General features: G+C 37.6%; 2 protein-coding genes across 8 annotated transcripts; one reads left to right on the forward strand and one right to left on the reverse strand.

The window, feature by feature from the left end:
• Window positions 1–317: 317 nt before the first annotated feature.
• LOC124176178 (syntaxin-6) lies at window positions 318–5,593 on the forward strand. Of its 3 annotated transcripts, none has more exons than XM_046557100.1 (7): window positions 318–600; window positions 1,437–1,639; window positions 2,116–2,210; window positions 2,325–2,384; window positions 2,512–2,744; window positions 2,870–2,964; window positions 3,335–5,593. In XM_046557100.1, exons 1-7 carry the CDS (start codon window positions 566–568, stop codon window positions 3,484–3,486), a joined length of 873 nt encoding a protein of 290 aa, XP_046413056.1. In that variant the 5' UTR covers window positions 318–565; the 3' UTR covers window positions 3,487–5,593. The 3 variants fall into 3 exon arrangements, with proteins under 3 accessions (XP_046413056.1, XP_046413057.1, XP_046413058.1); XM_046557102.1 differs by having other exon boundaries at window positions 320–600; window positions 5,201–5,593; XM_046557101.1 differs by having other exon boundaries at window positions 2,870–3,473.
• LOC124176171 (laminin subunit gamma-1) lies at window positions 4,937–21,334 on the reverse strand. 5 transcript variants are annotated; one of them, XM_046557085.1, is made up of 26 exons: window positions 20,949–21,334; window positions 20,258–20,612; window positions 17,057–17,318; window positions 14,933–15,234; window positions 14,172–14,377; window positions 13,834–13,937; window positions 12,628–12,816; window positions 12,276–12,501; window positions 11,884–12,140; window positions 11,629–11,801; window positions 11,426–11,558; window positions 11,133–11,357; window positions 10,819–11,007; window positions 10,523–10,708; window positions 10,229–10,431; window positions 9,921–10,136; window positions 9,577–9,850; window positions 9,304–9,482; window positions 9,088–9,218; window positions 8,783–8,893; window positions 8,468–8,666; window positions 8,079–8,316; window positions 7,814–7,989; window positions 7,563–7,748; window positions 7,320–7,437; window positions 4,937–7,169 (listed from the first exon to the last, which is right to left on the reverse strand). In XM_046557085.1, the coding sequence occupies exons 2-26, from the start codon at window positions 20,396–20,398 to the stop codon at window positions 6,934–6,936; spliced, it is 4,860 nt and encodes a 1,619-aa protein (XP_046413041.1). In that variant the 5' UTR covers window positions 20,399–20,612; window positions 20,949–21,334; the 3' UTR covers window positions 4,937–6,933. The 5 variants fall into 5 exon arrangements, with proteins under 5 accessions (XP_046413041.1, XP_046413043.1, XP_046413040.1 ...); XM_046557087.1 differs by having other exon boundaries at window positions 20,258–20,553; window positions 20,945–21,334; XM_046557084.1 differs by having other exon boundaries at window positions 20,945–21,334.
• Between the last annotated feature and the right edge of the window lie 1,074 nt (window positions 21,335–22,408).

The following is a 22,408-nucleotide window of genomic DNA, read 5'->3' on the forward strand; positions in this document are numbered from 1 at the left end:
GCGGAGCAATAAGTGCCTTGGAATAAGTGAATGAGATGTAGTGAAATACAAGTAAAAATGAAGTAATTTCTACGGAAACATGTTAAAATAACTTTTATATCTGATGCATGAAAGTCTAAGCTGTCTTTCCAATTGTCCGTTTAACGCATCGGGGAGTTTTTAGAGCTGGCAGCTGATTTCAGAACGCACCCTTAGCTACGTCGATTTGTAGAGCTTACAAACACGCGGTATATTTGAGAACTCGCGTTTCGGCCAATCGAAACTCGCGGCTTGTGGCTTGAGCTGGGTCGAGCATCGATCGTACACTGCCATCTAGAAGATCTTTGTAAGGGGTAAACGTCAAAATCGAATAAATAGTCGTCTGCAGTGGCAGACGTCATAATACACGACAGATGAGTAGAGTGGGGTGCGAGCAAGTGTCAATTTGATTATTGTTGTCGGTTTGATATAACAGTGCGGATTACAGTCTGTTATTTACTACCGATGATTGAGAAATTACGCTTAAAAATTTTTGCGGGTGCCACGGGGAGGCGAGAAGGGCCACCCTTTTAATTTCGGGGAAGGAATGACGCTGGAAGACCCCTTCTTTGTCGTCAAGGAGTAAGTTCACAAAATGGGGCTGACGTTATCAATATTTTCTTTGTTTTCTATACTTCTTTTATTCACACTTCAGCTCAGATACGCTGTTGCATCTGATATACTGTCAAATCACCTGGTTTATTTTTTTCTAAACAACAGGCAAAATTGTCATTCATCATTTACTATGTTTGTCAATACACGCGTTTCATGTGTGAGAATCTATTTAAATATCTCGGAATAAATTGCAGCACAAGTTTTAAATTTTCGTAAACCGATATGTAAAATTACAAAAATTATTTTTGTCGTTTCTTCGTGTTCAAAATGTATCTTAGCATTATATTTCGCTAATGTTGTTAAAAAATAGCTGCGCTGCTTCTTGACAAAAAACGAATAATCATTATCAATTGTCTTCGTTAATATTGAATAAGGTCGTATAGTGTATACTCTGTGGATTTGCAACAATTTAGATTCGTATTATTCTTACTATTATCGTCATTTACAATCCCACAACTTATACCCTGCACTTAATTATTAAACATATTAATCGAAAATTCATATGTTCACAATATTTGAAACGAGAAATAGATCAAGAGTATCAACTGTGAAAAAATTTGTAAATATACTGAATAAATGTCAACAATGTTTCGTATTCGAATTCGAACCGAAACACAGTAAAATATTTTAATTGGTTTCTTTAATAGATACACGGGTTATAACCGATGTAAATAAATAATTTCAAATGAAGCAAATTTATGGAAGAATCAGAAAGTTACATGGCTACGATCTGTTTGAATAATTTAAATAATTTTTATGTAGTAAAATTTTGTAAGGATGTAAAACAAAAAGTTGTTGTTTAGCGAGGTGTGCAAGGCTCTAAATAAAACACGAGCATTATACGGGCGTTGGACAGAGTTACAAGATGGGTCGAATGCAACAACAACTCCAACTGTAGTCGGAGGACTTCCGGTTTCGCGTGAAGAACTTGAGTGGACGACCACGGAATTGCGGAACGCTCTCAGGTCCATCGAGTGGGATTTAGAAGATTTAGAGGATACGATCTATATCCTTTTACTATTCTATGCTTTAACCTCGTGAAATTGTGTGTCAATAATAAAAAAAAAAATAAGCAACAACTTTATGTATATTAATTTTCACGGTTTATTGTCGACGAAAATTCTTAAACGTCAGATGAAGCTTTATTAGATGTTTATTAGCGTTCGCCGTCATGCCTGTAAAGTGCAATTCAGCACAAAAAAAAAAAACTTGTCTTTCATAATTTTTGCGTAATCGACAATAACGCGCCGAAAATTGTATTGATATTGAAAATCAAGTAAGTTGAACCATAAATTAATTATTGGAAATATTTTACAATATTTTTGCTCTTGTGATAACCTTACAGGAAGTCGGGAATAGGCTAAGTTGAGAATAAACGTTTGTCTTTACTGGTACTATTTCCTTCACAATATTCTGCACGTTGACAACATGTTTATACCGTTCAAAGCTTAGCAAATATGTAAGCCTTAACTTCACACATACGTATCGTAGAAAAGAATCCAAACAAATTTAAAATCGATAATAAGGAATTAACCATCCGAAGAAACTTCATAGAACAGACTCGTGAGATGGTTAAGGTGAGGTTGTGCAGTTAAGGACTAACGTTTTTCTAAAATTTCCATTACCAACATTACATGACTCATCCTTCCATACTTCCAATGCACAATTGAGAGCCTCGTTCATTTTTTTAGATTATGAAAGAAAAAATGAATGTAAGCAGAGGACGAGACCGTGATCATACCGCGAGACAGGTCAGTATTCTTAACTGAAAACAAAGTATTGAATGCAAAAAGAAATTATTCGTTGATTTGTTAAGATTGTGCGATGAATGAATCCATAAAACTAGGAAGAAAAGTTGTTTATACCTGATTTTTACAGCCCCTGCTGGACAACAGTCCAGCAAGAGTTCCCGTCACTCATGGAACAACAAAGTACAGTAAGCTGGAAAATGAAATGGACAGTCCTAACCGGCAGTTCCTTACGGATACGCTACAGCAGCAAAGCACAATGATGCATCAACAAGACGAGCAGCTAGATATGATTGGAGAAAGTATTGGTACCCTGAAAACCGTCTCTCGTCAGATAAATACAGAGTTAGACGAACAAGCTGTGTAGGTCTGACACTGTATTTAAAAAAAAACAAATTCAATAAGAAGTTGATATTTGATGCTAGTATGACAGTTCACAAGTAGCAAAGTTTCCTTAATGAAATATTTAATTTTTTAAATACTTCCAGAATGCTAGATGACTTTGGAAATGAGCTGGAAGTAACAGACTCAAAATTGGATGCGACAATGAAGAAAATGGCAAAGGTCCTTCACATGAGCAATGGTAACTATAACAATTACATTCCTGCTCCCACCACCTCATCGTCTACAGCATCCGACCTTATTTCTAAGCCTTCCTCTTTATCCTCTTTATCTAGTACCTTAACAAACTGTTTCTTGTGTTCCGCGGAATAGGACATTGGTAATAGTGTTCTAGTCATGTAAACATAAGCTACCAATCCGTGTAATTCCTAATTCTCAAGTTGATGTTGGCTTGATTTAACAAAAAATTTCAATTTGAACGAAACATTTTTTAACAAAGTTTGAAAATCAAATTATATTGTAATAACAGCAGCTTATGTTTACACAATTAATATACATTAACCAGTTCGGTCTGTGCAGTATCACTTTGCACAATTTTAATTTTTGTTTAGTGCATCGCAAGGTCAGAGAGAAAAATACGTGCAATTTAGCAAAATCCGATAACCTAAATCAATTGAGGGCTGAATGGATTAATGACATGACACTAAGAGTTTACAGTTTACAGCGGATTAGCCTGATTAAATGGTATTTTCCTCGTCTATAAAATAACACGATTCTTGGGGGTGAATATATGATTGAATACATTGAAATGAATGCATGTATTCCATTTACATGGCATAGTCTTACTCAAACGAAACACTTTGGTGCACATGGGCTACCAATTTCGACAGTATCCGGAATTTCGTTCTTAGCCACCTTTCAAGAAAGTAACTCAGATTTATATCTCCTATCTCTTGATGTGGGAATGTATAATGTATAACACTGGGTAACTTATAAATTCAAATCTAGTTTCCATGGCGAGTACTGTCAAAATCAGTCACCATGCATCCAACAAAAAGTGTCCTGTTGCAGCAAAACTATTCCACATGTGTGTAAAAAAAAGTCCTTTACCTAATATGTGCTTTAGACAATAATGTACCATCTATTTGAACAAGAAATGGTAAAGAAAAATTATAATGTAACTTTTCAAGAGTTTCAGCTAGTCAAAACTATGACGGTAGGTATTTTAAATACTATCATCCCAAAAGTTGTGTCAATATAATTACCTATTAGACATGTGGTATGTACATAGTTACCACTGTTAAAGGTCAGAGAAATATTGAACGGGATGTACACATGAGTTTTCATTTAGTAAGAGTAAAATTATACGTAGAGGAATCAGCAAATGGCATCAAATTTGCATAATGAAATAATGTCATTCCTATACCTAGTCTAACAAGACCTGAAGTTACAAAAATTTGTATACATATAGCATAGTGTTACGTGAGGTATTAAAATCATGTTGTTGACAACTACTATGATTATAATACATATGTTATGAAACTGTTGTAGAACTGATCGAAGCGTTGATTCAGAATTTATAGAACCGTAGAATCTCAGCTGATCATTCTGTTGTTGCGACTTCGGAAAATGTACTTGTATACCTAGGTGAACAGATAAAACGTTGATAGTTTCTGGGAAGCGGATGTTAACTATTGTAAATGATGTTTTTGAAAGAAATTAGACATTCAATCCAAATATTCGTATTTGTTGAGAGATTTTAGAAAACTGTAATCAGTGGTCATTGTGACAAACTGAAAAGTAATTCATCTTAATCGAACACCAAATGATTACATACCACACTGAGTTGTATTGTACCCCAGACTACATATTCTAGTAAATTAAAACTTCCTTAAAAGTTGCAAAATATAAATTGAACACGTTTGCAGCTAATTTAAAGAAATGAAGACGATGCTGTTCTGAAATACAATCCTGACAAAATCAACATTGTTAACTAGGCTCATTTTCAAACGCATATCAGTTTTAGATTTTATCAGTTACCATTTTTGAATAGTTAGATTTCTGCCAAAAACAACTTCTATAATATGGAATTTAGAGATGCTTGCAAATAATGAATGTTCAAAGGAATGTAAGAAGAAAATCTACACGTTAACTCTAACCATTATGGTATATATATACTGTACTGCTTGGCAGTGGTTTAATTTTTTGATAAGTTTTGATTACACCTTTTAAGTTTAAAAACACATGAGTCCCCAAAATGTTGTTGAATATTTAAACAATTTGAAAGATCTGATATTACAAAAATAATAATAAACTTCAATGTTAAGGTCTTCTTCTGATTGTTGGTATTAAAGTTTAAACTAGGGTAAGACTTATTTGTGTTTCAAATTGTTACATATTGTCTCTCACAAAATCAACAAAATAAAAAATGTAATTTTATAAGTGGCGCATGTGATGTTACTTTCCGTTTGTTTTAGATCGGAGACAATGGGTAGCCATTGGCGTCTTGACTGCGATATTGGTACTACTAATTATTTTGTTTATAATTAAGTGAATAACTTATTTCATTTTACAGACTGTTCATCAATTATAGTGATTAATTTTCTTACTAGAATTTAAATGTAATCCAGTGTACACGTATACATATTACATACATATATGTATATGTGTATTATATATATATATGTATATTAACTTTTGTTAAACAGCATATTTATTTACCAGAGTACCGTTTTACCGAAGATAAATAAAAAGATATTTACGTTGTTGTTAGAAACAAAGTGCCATATACCATACATATAATGTTAACTCGTCCTTTGTAAAATGGAAGAAAAATCAATATCTCGTAAAATAAAGGTAGTCACCTTGAATTTTGACAAAAAATATTTTTTCTTTTCTTCTTAGTTGTAAAAGTTATCAATTCCTGTTAATTTTTTGACATCATAAAGCTGTTACTTATTTCAATTTCGCGTTTCAATTATTCTCATAAAAAACAAATCTCATACGAGGCCATACAAAAATTATGAATCATTGTAATTATTTTTTTAGTCTTATCAGAGTACAATGATTTTATAATTGTTTATTATTTTATATGCTACATTTTGTTCTAAACTATAAACTTCGTACAAATGTTTTTTGTTTTTTATTTATAATTTTATATAAGTAAAAAGTTTAAAGAGTAAAGTATTAAGTATTATGAATTGCCAAAAAACACCGGTAATCAAAGTTTCTAAAGTTGGCTGAAGTACCAGTCATTAATTTAGATTACCAGTTGTTCTTTCTTACTTTGTCGGTTCAAGGAGAGCTGAAACAGCCAACTTGACTGCACATCCATTGACAGATGATCCATACACAATGTTACAATGATTGATATAGATGTTCAACAATGACAAGGCTCATCATAACGCATTCGTCAAATGAGTTATAGTCTTCGTACGAGACTCTAAAGTTTCGGGACCTATTCTAAGATGAGTTTTGAAAACGTGTGTTCTGAGCTTTAGAAAATGAAATAAGGAAATCCTTAAAAGTTGCAGAGTATAGTTGGCAGAGGTATATTATTGAAAATTTTATAATGTTGAATAGGGTTCTATTATTTAAATCTTTGGTATAATAATCATGATTGCAGAGATTATCATTGTATAAAAAGTATCAACGTACTTAACTTCAGAAAATACAAAGTGAATGTTTTAACTTATCTGTTAAATAATAAAATCTAGTAATTAATGTACAATTAAAATAGTTTTTTTTAATGTTTTCTTTTTTTTTTTTGTTGTTATTGTTATTTTCTGATAAAGCATTGTACAAACTGTGAAATTTTGTATAATAGAGAATTGAAATCTCGAAGTTAATGACAATAGACATAAAAAACGGTCAACTGACTGTTTTAACATTATTATTACATTGTTCTATTAGTAAATTAGCGTCATATTATTGAAAAACTCGAAGTTCATTTTTCGTCTATTAAAACATGTCGTTTTTATGTTGTTTTTCGCCTATTTTCTTTCAATTTTTCGTAATTTTTTTCTGAAAATCATATTTTTGCATTCTCAGTGTTCATTTGAAATGTTTTTTGAAGCATCATGCGATACTGGATTGTATAGATTTTGAGAATTTGACTTGTTAGTTCTGGTTTCATTCAAGTAAACGAAACGTAAAATTCATGATTTTTTTTTAAGTATTCTATGGCTATTTTATGAGACATGATGGAAGTCTAAGGTTCGAGACGGACTCGTTTAAAGCAATCCGTTGGAAGAGCTAATTTAATAGTTTCTATATTTTCAACTTCAAGTTTAAGCCTTGCTACTTCTTCATCATAATTTTTCACCCACTGAATTTGAAGATTTTTCGCCACTGTCAAGGCACGAATTCTTTCATCCAAATTATTAGCCTTTATTTCTTGCTCGGCTGCATTAAGTCGTTCTTCCAAACGATCCAAGTCCGCTTCGTCTAAAAGTATGCAATGTTATAGTAGATTTTTTAATAATTAAATGACTTTGTACATCATCAAAAAATACTACATGTATAAGTATAGTTTTCTCGAAATAAAATACTTTACGCTGTTCACTAGATTATTGTTTTCTTGCTTCCAAAACTCACTTATTTCTGGCAAAGCCTCTAGTTCCTTTATAATCTCAGCTACTTCTAAAAGAGCTTTATCAACTTGTTGGGATGCAACACCAACATTGGTTTTTGATTGTCCGACCTTTTGTTTCGCCTGATTACAAAGAGTAAACATGCACATTATTTTTTTATGTTAGTTTTCAAATTGAATTGAATTAATCGAAAAATTATCATTTGAAAGAAGCATATTATATATATTTTTCGACACTAAAATCTGACCTCGCTAGTAACGTTTGCGTCCCTGGCTGCCTGTTCTTCTTGTTCCTTGATACGACTCTCTGTGAATTTTAGCCTAGTTTGTAGGTGTTCTGATTCTTGACTCAAACTAATGGCTTTGGATTTTGTTCTATTCGCTTCCATCCTGATTCTGTTGGCATTTTCACTTGCTTTATTTGCATAGTTTTCCTGGAATACTTACAGTTAGTATCTTCTCATGTTTAAAGTTCATTAGAAACATTGTTTTTATTTACCTGCGCTTCTTTAGCAATATTCCGTGCCTTGACTGCATTAACTTCAGCCCCATTCAAAGTTTGATCAGCTGATCTAGTTTTTTCAAAAGCATCATCAATCAGTTTTCTGATCTCGTCAATGTCACGCAAGGATTCTTGTGCTATCAGTTGTTCCCGTCGAACTTCTTCGTCAAATTCTATACAAAACGTGAATCGTAAGTTATGAACCATGTGATAACAACTTGAAAAAATAATTGGTGTTCCAGCTATATTCAACCAAACTAACCGCTCAATTTCTTGTGCGTTTCTTGGGCTTCTTTAAGAGTGTGATCACCCCTTTTAACAGCTTCATCAACCTTTGCATTCGCATCGTCCGCTTCCAAGAATAGTTCGCCAATCGTGTCTTGTTGGTCTCTCGCTCTTTCCAATAATTTTTCACTGTTCAAAATTTTCTCACTTATTTCTCGCAGTAAATCATCATTGTCTTCCAGTAATAGTTGAGCTCGCTCTTTTATCATTAATCCCTGTAACATAGACAAATGATAAAACTTATGAGATAGTATGACATTAACAATGTTTCACTCAAGTATATAGCAAAGCAAAGTTATAAGTAAAAAAAATTTATGGAATGTAGACAAAGGTGCAAAAATAATTTGAACTTAGGTAAAATCTCACCTCGTTACTGATGGCATCGGCTTGCCTTTGAAGTTCATCAATATCAATGGTTGGAATAATAAGATTTACAATTGATATCACCAATGCTTCTTTTAGAACTGCGGCAGATTTATTAGCTGTAATTTTTGTGAGATCCTTGACTTTATTAAATTTATCCTTGAGTAACTGGAGTTCATTATCCAATGCTCGAATCTCATCGCTGATGGAATAAAAAAAATTATGAATAGTAAAACCATATAAATTTCATGTCAATGAACATTCATTGCATTCAATAGATGTTGACCAATTAAGAAAATTTTCAAAGAATACACTGACCTTATGTTGGTGTTTTTGTACATAGCTTGTTTTGCTAGATTATAAGCTTGCAGTGTTCTGTTTTTTGCATTATTTGCAATGTCATAAACTTTCTTTGCTTCGTTTGTGTTACTGTAAGAATATTTCATTTAAGTCTTAGAAATAATTTTCATGTGATTCGAACAAGTTTTATTACAAGTCACATACGTCTATACAAGTTTCGTCGCATAGTTTTAGCTGTATTTAGAAGAAAAAATACTTGACCAAATGAGAGATGATATTAAACCCATGGTTGTATAATACCGAATAGGTTGCTTGTAACTTACATATCCGCTAGTTCACGTGCCTTCTGCGCGATAGCGGTCATCTGATTATTTTGTTGGCCAACTTCCTCAGCTCGTTTTCTAGCATCCTCTAATGCAGTTCGACCTTCAGTTGCTAAATAACCTTCAGCTTCCTGCAGTCAAATGATTTATTTTGCATTGATGTAAAAGTACGTTATGCATAAATGCTAGTTTAAAACTATAAAATAATAGACTTACAGACAGTTGTTCGTGAATTGTATCTAACACTGTTTCGGCCTCTTCAATACTCATTTGGCCGTTAGTAGCGGTCTCGTTGGCTCCGTCAGCAATAGAGTCGACCTCTTGTGAATTGTAATCTATCTCGTTCAGAAGATTACGCAACTCGTCCAATTGTTCGACTAGAGATTTCTTGTTACCTAAAAGATATACAATTTCATTTGTGAGCAGTTAATCATTTTGAATAACAACATGAAAATGAACTCTACTGAAAGAAATCTAGATACCACTTACTTCCAGAATTTTGTTGAGCATTTTGTAACAACGTTCTGACACGATCTTGAACGTTCTTTAAATCTTTTTCAAAGTCCGTATCTTTTTTAAACGCAGTTTGAGAGCCTCCAATTTTTCTTAATGTATCTTCTAAATCATCTAAGCGCCTCCGATGCGCGTTTATGGCATCTTGAACCAAATTGTAGCAAGGAGGACAGTCTATACATCCACGCTGCCGGTCATGCTTGTTTTCTTTGCAGCGGTCACAACGTCGACCTTCCACATTTTGCAGACACTGAGAAATAGCACAAAGTTCGTGTAGAACAAACTCAATTGATTTGCATAGTACAGAATTAATAACTTACTGGACACTGCCCATCTGGACCACATTGCAATTCTTGTGAACCAATTTCATCGCAGTCACAGCGCTTGCACCCTTCATTACCAAATCCGTATTGGTAGGGCAAACAGGCGTCGCAACGTTGAGATGTTACTCCAGGTTTACATTGACACTGTCCTGTCAATGCGTCACAAGTCCGGTCATGCGATCCTTCGGGGTCGCAGTTACAAGCAGCGCAACCCTAAAATACGTGTTTAAACAATATATGTGAACTTGAGTGATGTATTACTCTTGAAATTGCATTTGAATTAGCTACAAATTCCAAGAAATTACCTCTCCGCTAGCGATATTATAATATCCGTCTTCACACTTGTCGCAGTTACGCCCAGTCACATGAGGCTTACACCTACAATAGCCTGTCAATTGGTCACAAGGAGCGATACTTCCGTCATCAAGTTCCTGCGTGCCTGGAGCATAACACTGGCACGCTACACAGCCATCCTCTTTACGATCGGATAAGGCATCGCCATAATATCCTAAAATGGTCAAGAAATATTCATGCAATTGCTTATTATTACGCAAATGAAAAAGTTTTTCACATCAATGAAAATGCGAATTATAGATTACCTGGAAGACACTCCTCGCAGTTAAAGCCAGCTGTGTTGTTTACACACTTCAAACATTCTCCTGTAAGTTGATTACAGTTTCGCACCGCATTCAAGTCGATGTTGTTATTACACTCACAAGGCCTGCATTTTTGGTTATTTTCAGGGTCACCGAAGTAGCCATCAGAGCAAACTTCGCATCGAGCACCTGTGGTCGGATGTGTTTAATCAGTATTCAAGTATATGTCAGCGTTATACAATATACTATTAAGTATACACATTACTGATTTTATGCTTCCAGTATCATAGAATACGAACCTGTACGTCCTAGAGGACATTCCGAACAAATTGGGTCGGCATTATTATCAAGTAAAATGCAATGCCCTTGATCTGGACAAGGGCATGGTTTACAATCATCAGGTGTCCCCTTTAATGGGTACCCATAATATCCACGTTGACAGTGCTGACAATTATCTCCCGAGGTGTGATGCTGGCATATACATTGGCCTGTGGATAATTAGCAGGCACAAGTTTAAAATATTGAATCAATTTCTGATTGTACTTGCAAATTATCGGTTTTTACCAATAACGATTTCTGCATAATGATCATACTTTTATTATGTAATACGCACCTGTTTCGGCTTCACAAATCTCGGCATGTCCATTACAGTTACACGGTACGCAAAGCGCGAATGGACCACCGTTTGAGGGTTCATGATGAAAACCTGGCGAGCAGGATTCACAAAATTGACCAATGTATCCGTGAGGACAGGTGCAGTGTTCTATCCAATCCGCCGGTTCGCCGGCTGCGCCACGATGTGCTGTTTCTAGCATTACATCATCCAAGAATCCTCTGCCTGAAGTGCATGTAAAAAATTATTAAAAATACAAGCTTCAGAGAAGGAAATTAGTAGATCTTGATTACCTTTGTGAGTGTAAGTTCCCCTGATTTTGATCGCGGTCAAATTAGATAATATCGACATGAAATCTCGCGATGATAATTGCGGAAGCCAACCATAATCAGGATGCTCGTGTAGCCTAAATCTGTATTCCATAAACTGTGGAAAAATCGTGGATTAACGTCGCGTCAAACGATAGACAATGCCGTTTCAATAATTATATACGTACTACACCAGATGGTGAAGGGTTGTTCTGTCCGAATATTGGTTGCGCAATCGGCTGCCCATTCCTTCCTTCAAGAATTACGTCACTTACGGTTGGTGCCGCGCCTCTATCTCCTATCCTCAGTTTGAAAGTCATATCTTGATTGTAAGACGCACGTTGATCGCCAAGAAATCTGTCTACAAGGAACATGAGTGATCAAAATATTATGAACAATATACGACTCGATTGCCATTCACATTTTATAAGGTTCACACTTACCAGGTGCAACGAAATACACATCTTCACGATCTTGGGCTGCCACACTGATAGATTGTGTCAGCGAGTCGTAATTGAGTGGTAAACGTCTGCCATTGACTTCCGCCGACCAGCGCTCGGTACCTCTAGCAAACATGCTCTCAATAACAACTTTAGAATATCCAGATTCAGATTCACAGACTGATGAATGCCCGTAACAGAAGCACGGGGTGCACCCGAATACATTTGAAACAGCAAGATTGAAGAAGCCAGGACGACACCTGCGAGTGAAGGTTGAGATGTTATTACGACTGCATGGATGTCGAGTAAAAATTGGATACAATATAATTTTGCAGTATCTTTAAAAAAAATATCAAATTTGTAATTTGATTAAAGCTGACTATCAAAATTCTTACTCGCGACAACGTTTTCCTTCAACGTTTTCCTTGCACTGGCAATCTCCGTTATATGGGTCACATGTTTCAACGTTACCCAACGAACCAGCAATATTACACTCACAGGAAGTACAACCAAGTGATCCAAAGTTATAAAAATTAGGAGCACAACGATCACATTTGTCTCCGGTAACACCAGGCTTGCACTGACACTTGCCTTCACTGTTACACTGCAAGCTTCTTGAACCTGTGAACATCGAATACCGCAGTGAAATATATTATATATTTTAATTGAAAATAACATATTTGTACTCTATTTTCACAATTTCAGCAGATTCCTATCTAATTATTACAGAAGCTACGATTTACTTACCAGTTTCATGACAATTGCAAGGAAAACAATAGCCGTCCTCAGCACGTTCGTAGAAATTTTCACGACATCTTTCACAATTAGCACCGTCGCGATTCAAACTACAGTCCAAACAGTGTCCTCCGTGTCCAGTAGCTTTATACAGTTCATTATCAAAGTAACATCGGTCCGAGTAGCCGTTACAGTTGCACGCTGATATTGAGAAAAGAAATGTATTTAATTAAGAATATTACGTAGGTATAACAAACTATGTAAAGTATAAAACTATCATCATCCAAATTGCGCATTAAAAATCAACGAAACTTATAAAACGAAATATGCATATCCTACAAGGAGGGGCTGCATAAGGAAATCCCTTATAGAGGAAATATATGTATAGGTATAAGTATGCAAGATACATCGCGGCGGCTTCTCGCAAAGAAGTCTTCGCAGTCACCGTAAAAGGGAAGGCAGGTCATTGTTTTCGAAAACCGCGTGACTTCTATTTTATCAGCAATTGCTTTTCATGTCACTATATCGGAGATGCCCATAATTATTCTCGACTTTCTTACGTTTCTTCTTAACAATTAGCTAACTCGCGATTTCAAATACTTCGGGACAGCAAAAATTGATACGTGATTCCAAAGTAATCATTTTTTTTTATATACATCATGTTGAGAATCTAAGAGTGATCAATTCATTTTAGATTTCTGCTGTTTGTGGGAATATCAGTTGCATAGATATTCTACGAATAATGGCGTAATGTATTTCAATCACTCCAGGGGATCGTTTGTTTATTTATTTTTTTATTTTTTTCTCTTTAAATAAATTCAAAGAACTCCGCAACGGCTATCGCACGATTCACGTTCTGCATTACTTATCGTTGTAGCGAGAACGAAGAGCGTGCGAAGCTTGGCGATGATGGTATTCTTTCGTTTCGCGACTTGGTTGACTTGGTTGACTTGTCCATATAAGGTGAGGCCGCACAATGGGGTTCTAAGCCGACCGAGCAAGACGGTGGGCAGGCAGTTTGTACGTGGGGAAAAAACATTCAACAGATCCACGAAGCGGCAGAATGCTCGCGGATATCGCGATCGCGAAGATATGATTATGCATCTGGCCGAAGCTGCATAACCGATTCGAATAATAAATTTTATCGAATTCTAATTTAGCGATGAAATAATGCGTTCCAATATCAATTGAGAAAAAAAATCGTGACGATGATTATACCTTTGCATTCATAGGCGTTAAACGACGTGGCTCGAGCCCAGGGTGCGTCATTGTAAAATGGCAAACACTCGTTGCAATCGGCTCCAGCGGTGTTGTGTTCACAGCTGGAAAAATCGTTGATATATTGTGAATTTCAATTGTTCAAAAACATATCGTTGAATAATCTGTTGTTGTAATTGATACGTAAATTGAGAGTGAAATAATAATAAGCATTATAGAATCGAAGAAAAAATGCGGAGATTACTTCGATAAAATCCGAAACGTGTCAAGATTTGATTTTTCGTCTAGACGATACGTTCCGCAATTAAATTTCGCGGCTTCTCGAGTCAAATGCTCACCGACAAACGCGACGAGTTGATCCATCGATACCCGTACTCTGAACACATTCGCCTGCGTGTCCGTTGCAGGTGCAACGTGCACCAACGGCTACTTCAGCGATGGCGTAGTAGTACGATTTCAACACTTGATCATCCCCGAATACCTCGTCACCGAATGTGTTCAGCCGATCCAAAGTGATCCTTAAGTCGCTGGCTTGGACCCATTCCTATAATATACAGAAAACAAGTTTGCGCGAGTAATGGAAGATCTTTAAGCCTTTAATTCACGCTGGGAAACTCAGCTTCCGACCGTTTTTAAAGCTTTTCATTTATTAAACTACTTTTTTTGATAACTGCCGAGTTTCTGGTTCCACATGGTTCCTAAAATACGTCCAAGTCTAGAAAACGGTATAAAATAAATTTATTTACTTATCGTAAAAATAGCACATGTAAACGAATGCTCCTAATTCATATTTTTCCACAAAAAAAAGCATTTTCCGCTAATCTACTATGAAAATCCGAATGCCAATTTTTACACAAATTTAACAGACACCAAAAAAATTGACATGATTTTTTCAAACTTTTTTTTCTTATTCTTTTTGTTTGTCCGCCATATCGAATCCGCTATTTTGCATTTTCGAATTTCGAATTCAGATTCGTAATCAGCGGTCCCAAAAGCCCATGTTTGCAAAATTTCAAGCGAATCGCATCTGAGGAAAAATGTATATACGAAAGGATTTAAAGACTTCGGCGAAAAAATCTCGACAGTCAAAATTAATTACCTGCAGTTCCGGGTTGGTCTCAAACCAGTAAGCAGAGGGTCGTCCTTCGAGGGTGGAAAAGGCTACGTTCCCGCCGGTTAGGGGAGATATGTCCGAGTACTCAGAGCTGCACAACACTCTGGTATCGTCGCCGCGAACGGTTTCCTTGGAGTCGGGAAGTCCGTAGGTGTCCCTGCAGGTAGCCGAATAAAACTGGTACGGCTGCCAGGGGGAATTCTCGTTCTTCCTCTTGTATATACCCAAGCTTTCGGGTCGCGGTGATATGAAAAGTATCCGGACGTAGGTAATGTCGTAAGTCTTATCTGAAATTTGTTATTACGAAAATTCTTACTTCTCGCTTGAGAATTCAGATTACTGGCCATCTGTAATTTTTTCGTTTGAAAACGAGGGAAGAATGATTATTGTGGTAAATGTTCGAGTTTCGGTTTTTCATTGTGATTAAATTTTTCTGAGAAAAACAGTCCCGTTACCGCATTCTACAAATTCCAGATCCATCTGCGCAATTCCACTTCTCTGATCACATTTCGCCGATTCGTTAACAATGAATAATTATTGGCTACTTGGGGCGAATCGTATAAGAATAATAACGGTTTGGGCGTTCAGTTTCCGTGAGAATGAGGAAGATTGTACCTATAATATTTTAATGCTGCAGCAGCTGTCCTTTTAAAAATTCGTGGAAAGACCGCTTGGTAGGTGGTCTTCGTCACGTTGGTTCAGATGAACGTTGAAAGCCTTAGAAAGTCGGCTGTTGTTTTATGAATGAACATGTGGGGCCCAGAAGGTCTCGATGGTTTATTCTGTCGGGACCGCATGATCGTTAACTCGCAAAAATTTCTCCCTCGCACAGCCATATACATATACTGTTTCTTATTACGAATGTTTGTATGACCCTATGTTGAAATAAGAGAATACTATAGTAATACGAAGCTACAATATGAAGTGTAATTTTTATTCATAGTTGTTTTTCAACATGAGCAAATGAAGATCAATGAATATCAAAGTAACGAATTTCTTCTTTTCCTGAATTAGTAGTATGTAAATTATAATACGAGCAATCTGTTATAAAATGCCCACAAAACCTTATCTAAAGAGGTCAATATTTCACCCCGCCCATTCCATTTTCCTCTTCTTTGATACTCTCGCATTTGACTCTCCCGTCTCTTATATCAGCTTATATCTTCGCTCCTCTGTCGTTATAATACTCGTAACGAATGAATGAATCTTTCATAGTACAGTCCTGCTGCAGCTAGACGCCATACTACGTGTATATAGGTATATCATACATCATACCCGACCGTACGATATTACACACAGCTGTACGTCTGAGAACTGATATGACTATGAGTACTTATCTGTATAGAAAAAAAAAACAAAGAAGAAAAATAATCATGAATCTGCCCGGATGTATGGTAGGTATATGAAACTCAGTAATACGTCAACTATATTTGCAAAAAAATTAAATCTCATCTCCTCGACGTTGAGTTTTGAAGACTTCGTTTGTTAGGTATTCGCAAAAAGAATATAGAATAAAACGGTTTTGTTAATGGATATAAATTGACGAAAAAAACAAGTTACAAATCGCTAACTTTTCCGCGAAAGTACGATATAATGCAATGAAAACGAAATAATATAAAAATCGTTTTGTGCAGGCATCAAGCTGCGTTACCGGAAAATACGTCACGCACGTGTTTTACATGCACTGCGCCAAGGTGGGCGAGCTACCTGTACATGCATTTGATGGGTGTAATAAGCCCGTGCGTGTTTACAATGTTGAAGGCTTGTAACCAGTGACAGGCGATATAAATAACGTCGAAATCACGGCTAAGATAGTTCAGTGGCATCGCCGTGCAGAAAAATGTAGAAGAGCGCCTCTGCCTAAAGTTAGAGTCTATATTTCACTGCCCGATATATACGTTTCAACCATCAAAATTAAGCGCATGATGAACGACCACGAACTCGGCTTTACGCTTTACCGCGTTATACTCGTATAATCATTACTAGAAAAATTTAAATATGTGATATTGAAATGCGAATGATGTGCAATGTGTGTTTTGATTTTGTTGTTTCACAGTTCGCCAAAAAAGTTGGTGGGATTTATTTTTAATTGAAGAATTTCAAACGTACCTAGGTGAAGGGTCAGATTGACCTGGTTGGGATACTGAACCGCCTCGTACATTGTTTCCGATTGCCACCACGTAGCGTTGTCGTTATTCCCAAGATCCGTTAGGTAGGATGCAGGGTGATCACCCGCATGGCAAAAATCGCAGGATTTTTGCTGGACTCCAGTTTGCTTGCAGTATTCAGTAGGGATACCGTTTTCACCGCAGGTGTTCGTTGCCTCCATGGGAACGCTGAATGCCGCGTTCAAAAACGAGGGAATGCATCTCTGAAACAATATGATTCGATTCGTCATTTTCAAGTCTATCTCATGTCTTGTAGGTACAATATAAATAGAGAAATTGGTTGGTATAGATCATTCGCCGTTGCGTAAATACACCGAGGTTCTTAATCGTATTTCCTTCTACTTCGTCAACAGCAAGCCTCGTAAAAGCGTGGCGAAGATCATCGAGGCCTTTGAAAACGTGGCACAAGTCGTAGAGATGTTATGTTATTTCGAACCACGGATTCTGCTGACGATAATATGCTGACCCGGTACCGATAATACAGAGATTTACATTCAACGGTGATTTCCCGGAATAATTATTTACATCGAATCGCGGCGGTCCGAGTTCCGTCTGGTCCAGTCTATTCGTCAATGAAAACCGATATCCGTTCCGCGTTTATCTAACGACTTTTATCGATATTAGCAACTACGACGGTCTATCGATCACTCCTTCTCACATTATACAGTACATATAACACAGTTCTATGTTTAGCGAATAACTCTTCAACGGAATTGCAGAGCTCTGCTTTTGTTGCTTACAAAAACTCAATATAATTTCCGTTCCTCAACTTCAACGTCGCTACTGTTGTATGCATATTTTACAGCGATCGATCTGTTCTCATTTCTTTGCGTCTAATTATTACTTTTCGCCTCGTGTACTATCATTGCAGGTTATACTATTAGTATGATAGGTATACGAACTTTTTGCAAAAAAAAAAAACTGCATAATATACGATATTACAATAATTTTCTCCGTCTCGTTCTCTCGTTCTCGTTCCTTCTGCTTCTTCTTCTTCTATCAGTCAGCGCACATAATGGACCGGTAAGTTATTAGCCTGTAAAGATTGAGACTTTCTAGCCGCGACGGACGGAGAGCTACGAGTACCTAGACGAAAAAACGAGAGGTCTCCTTATCCCTCCTTGCAAGCAGGTTCATACATGCACGCTGCACTCGAAACGCTTGCCGATATCGCGGTCGCACTTGTGAACTTAGAACATACAAGATTACACCACATGAAGTACCTATTCCGAGAAAAAGGTTTACATTATTTCAGGTAAAAATATATTTCACCCGATATTGAAATATAACTCGTTTCAAGTATATCATATACCTATGTTTTGTTGCTTTACAAAAATTCTGAGTCAATTTGACAGAATTTTACCTTCCCGTTTGCTGCTCAACTCAACGGTTTGTAAATCCTATTCTTACACGGTTTTATTACTAGAAAGCATCACGCGTTACATGGCGAATTTCTATGCTCAAGCGGATTGCGGCGGTGAAGAACGATTCGAACAATAAAGCCGGTGAATAAGCTGCGGAGAATGCGACAAGGGGACGAGCCCTGCGAAATTTGTCGACCCGACGGAGGTCGGACAGTCAGTCTGTAGAAGTACTGGAACAACCGAGGAAATCTATGAGGAATAATCCTTGCGCATTTTCTGGAATGGTCGAACCTTGTCTCCGCTCACAATCACCCTTAGACAGGCAAATATTTACCGATGGAGGATTCACCCTCGGTCTACGGTGCTAACGAGCATTCTATCGCGTCTACTTCAAACCGATAAATCCGACGAGGTTGAAGTTCGTAACGTTATAGCAACGAAACGTCGAGAAAAAAATCAGTGTTTTCTTATTTTTACAACGATTTTGACGTAACTAGGATTGCAAAATATAAGTATGTTTCATTTTATTACGGTTTACTGAATTTTAAATAGTTCCAAAATTGCGAAATAACGGTTTTCCCTCAGCACGAATTGTACGATAACGTTACTAACGTCAACGTGATTAAATCCGCATCGGCTAAAGTCTTTCAATAATTCAACCAACTGTGGTGCCTATATTCACGAAAGAACCGCATAAACTCGGTCTTTGTTGAGAATCGTGGTTGCAGAAACGAAAATTTTTTTGAAAATCGAGATCGTGAAAACATCGGGGCAAGTTCGAACTTGCATAACATTATTTCGATGTTCTTCTACGGAGTTTTGACAAACGATTTTCGGAATATCTCAAATTTTGGTTACGGAATTTGTACAATTTCGTGTCCAAAAATGGAACAGCTGAGAAGTATCATACATTTACATTGTACGCGTAACTACATCATTCTTTATTATAAATACGTACTCGAACAAGGAGAGCGGCGGTGCTAGTATCGCGTATTTATCTGTGGTGTGTATTTATCTCGGCGGAGAGTTCAAGCAACTTCGAACTCGTTGATAACCCTCCTGTACCCTAGGCGTCCCTAACAAAACCCAAAATTAAGTCATCTAAAAATAGATCGTCATTTCTTCTCCCGTTTGCTCGCAACACACGCGGCATGTGCAGGCCATGCAAAGACGTGGAGTTACGACGTTCCAGCCTTCTTCTTCTTCCAGTTCCAGCGGCGTCGTGTGAACTACTTAACAGCTTTACGGGCGAGTTCTTCTCGTCATTATCAACCATCTTCAACATATCCTCTCCTTCCTTCGCTGCTACTACGCTATATCGGCTTTCTACGCTGTATAGCCTACAAACGATAATAGTATATTGTGTAACAAGGAGGCAAACTCGGTCTTTTCGAGTCGAGCGTAAGTTTGCGATACGAGTCGTGGATGAAGTAGAAGTGGAATATTGCAAATAAGCGAGGCGAAAAGACGTTGTCTCCTTGTTCCACACGATTCTTTATGCAACAAAAGTGTGTTATGCGTTTTTTCGCAAAGCGTGAAATTGAGGTTAGGTTCCCGTAACGTCAGATTTGTTCGCCACAGCGCGCGCGCAGTGTAGAAAAGGCCACTTTTATCTCCTCGGTCTTAAAAGTGGTGTTTTCTGTACTCCGCGCATGCGCATTCGCAGACTCACTCGACCGTCATGGAAACGGGTACTTTGTGTAAGGAAACACGCAAGGAAAACGCGTAAAACATGCTCGCGTTACATAAACAAAATTTACAGCATCGATCAAACTCACCTGCGCTCTTCCGGTAGTTTCGTTGTAGCACTTGTCATCTCTACGCGTTATCGGTATCTGGTCAAATTCCGCGAGCACTGTAACCACGGAAGAGCTCACGGCGGCAATGAGGAGCAGCGAATTCCACATCGTCCCAGACATATTGTCAGTAGTTTTGTCACGGTACCGATATCGTCCGTACCAGTTTTATACTTAAACCTGTTTATTATCTTCGAAGAACGCGCTGCGCCGATTTTTCCGCTCACTCATCTATGCGCGCGATTTTATTCTTTGCGTACAATAGCAGCTGAGAAACACTAAAGTCCACCACTCGTTATTCTAGTGGCAGTGCCAGTTCCTTCATCAATCCTCGGCACTGTAATCAATTTTCACTATTCAACTACAACGCGGCGTAAAATATAACCCTGCTAATGATATCATTTCAACGACATTACAAACAATTACACGCTTATTTGCCGATATCGTTCACCGGTAGTTATACAATTATACATACAAATTTCCAACATCAAACCACGGGCATTGGCAACTTTCGTTGTAATCATCAATGTTTCACGGATCGGTAAAAGAGTCCAGAATCATTGATAGATAGAGAAATAAATAAAAGTTGCTAATGCCCTGCATCAATATGAAGATAGTAAGTATCCTTTACGAACGTACGTACGCATAGGTACATACATACATACGTACATACGTGCATACACCGTGTAAACAATAGACGATCGGCACGTGGTGTCGGAGGATTGACGCGGGAACGTGGGAGCCGAGAACTGGGAAGAGAGGATAATCGGCCAACAATAAATTACAAGGCACCGGCGAGGCGGTCAAGACGTCCTTAAACGCACGCAGAGACGACGACAACCGACACTGAACACCCTCCGCCTGGCGGACTCCAACTGCGGACTAAACTCAGCTCCGTCCTCCGACTCTCTCGGCTTGGGAGCAGGCGGCGGCACTCGGCGAGCCTTATATTTCCCATTGTCAGCTTCGCTTCGCCTCCTTTGCCCTCGGCTTCGCCGGCACTTCGCCAGGCTGCGCCAGGCTTCGCTCAGCTCTCGAGAGCGCCGATGTTGTGGTGGTGTTGGTGGTGGTGGATCCGTCGATGCGACCATGCACACCAAGTCGTGAACGGGCTCCCCGAGAATTCTTCTCGTTCTCGCTGGAACCTCTCCCTTTGCTGTACGCCCCCCTCCTCGTCCGCGGTCCTTCGCTCCTCGAGAGTCAGACTCGCCAAGCCTCCGGCAATAACCCGTCGACCCGTTCCTTCGCGTCGTGTTGCTGGGAATGAATGCCGAATGCAGCCGTTTCGCTTCGAGGGACACCGACACGCGTCGTGTTTGTATTAAGCTTGACGCTCGCCCGGCGCCCTACGCCCACGGGATAGGTATAAAGGGTATAAAGTACGCGTTATTTGCGAGGTTCGCCAGGTTTCACGCATCTCTGCACCTCGCGACGCGCGCCCTTCTCGGTCTAACCCCCTTGGTGAAAATCATTTCTATGATTTTCTACCAATTTTTAGGGAAATTGGAACACTTCGTACAATTTTGTACAAAAAATTTGTCGATATGTATAGTATTGTTGTAAAAACTCTTGTAGATTTTCGGTTAAAAATCTACAAGATAATACAATTTGTAACGAAAATTAACAATTCTTTACAACTAACTATGTATATTTACAATTTTTACGAAATGTTCCAATTTCTGTAAAAATTCATAAAAAATCGTAGAAATGATTTTCACCAAGGCCCACTGATATGTATCAGTGATCTACACTTTCGAGGCCCTTGTTCTTTGACTTAAGCACGCGATGTTAAGAATATTCTCCTCCCGATTATCGGCAGCTAGTGGACTTCCTCGTCTCTTAATTAATCGTCAAACACTTAGAGAAAATGAAACGGTTGCGTGCGTTACGTCGTTATTACATACCATTTACGAGGTGCTAAAGTGTACTGTTTTCTAGCGTGAAACAATAATCAATCACGATACTTTTATACGCATCGAATATTCTCAGCATTGTATCTTATTGTTAATTACGGTACTAAGTTACGTTAGTAACGTTAACGTAACGAAACACCAGGGAAAAAATCATTACTGTGCAATTTTAAAATGGTTTTGAAGAAGTTGGATTTTTTAAAATAACAGCATGTTCTGTCTA

This window comes from Neodiprion fabricii, chromosome 2 (genome assembly GCF_021155785.1).
Source record: "Neodiprion fabricii isolate iyNeoFabr1 chromosome 2, iyNeoFabr1.1, whole genome shotgun sequence".
NCBI lineage: Eukaryota > Metazoa > Arthropoda > Insecta > Hymenoptera > Diprionidae > Neodiprion > Neodiprion fabricii.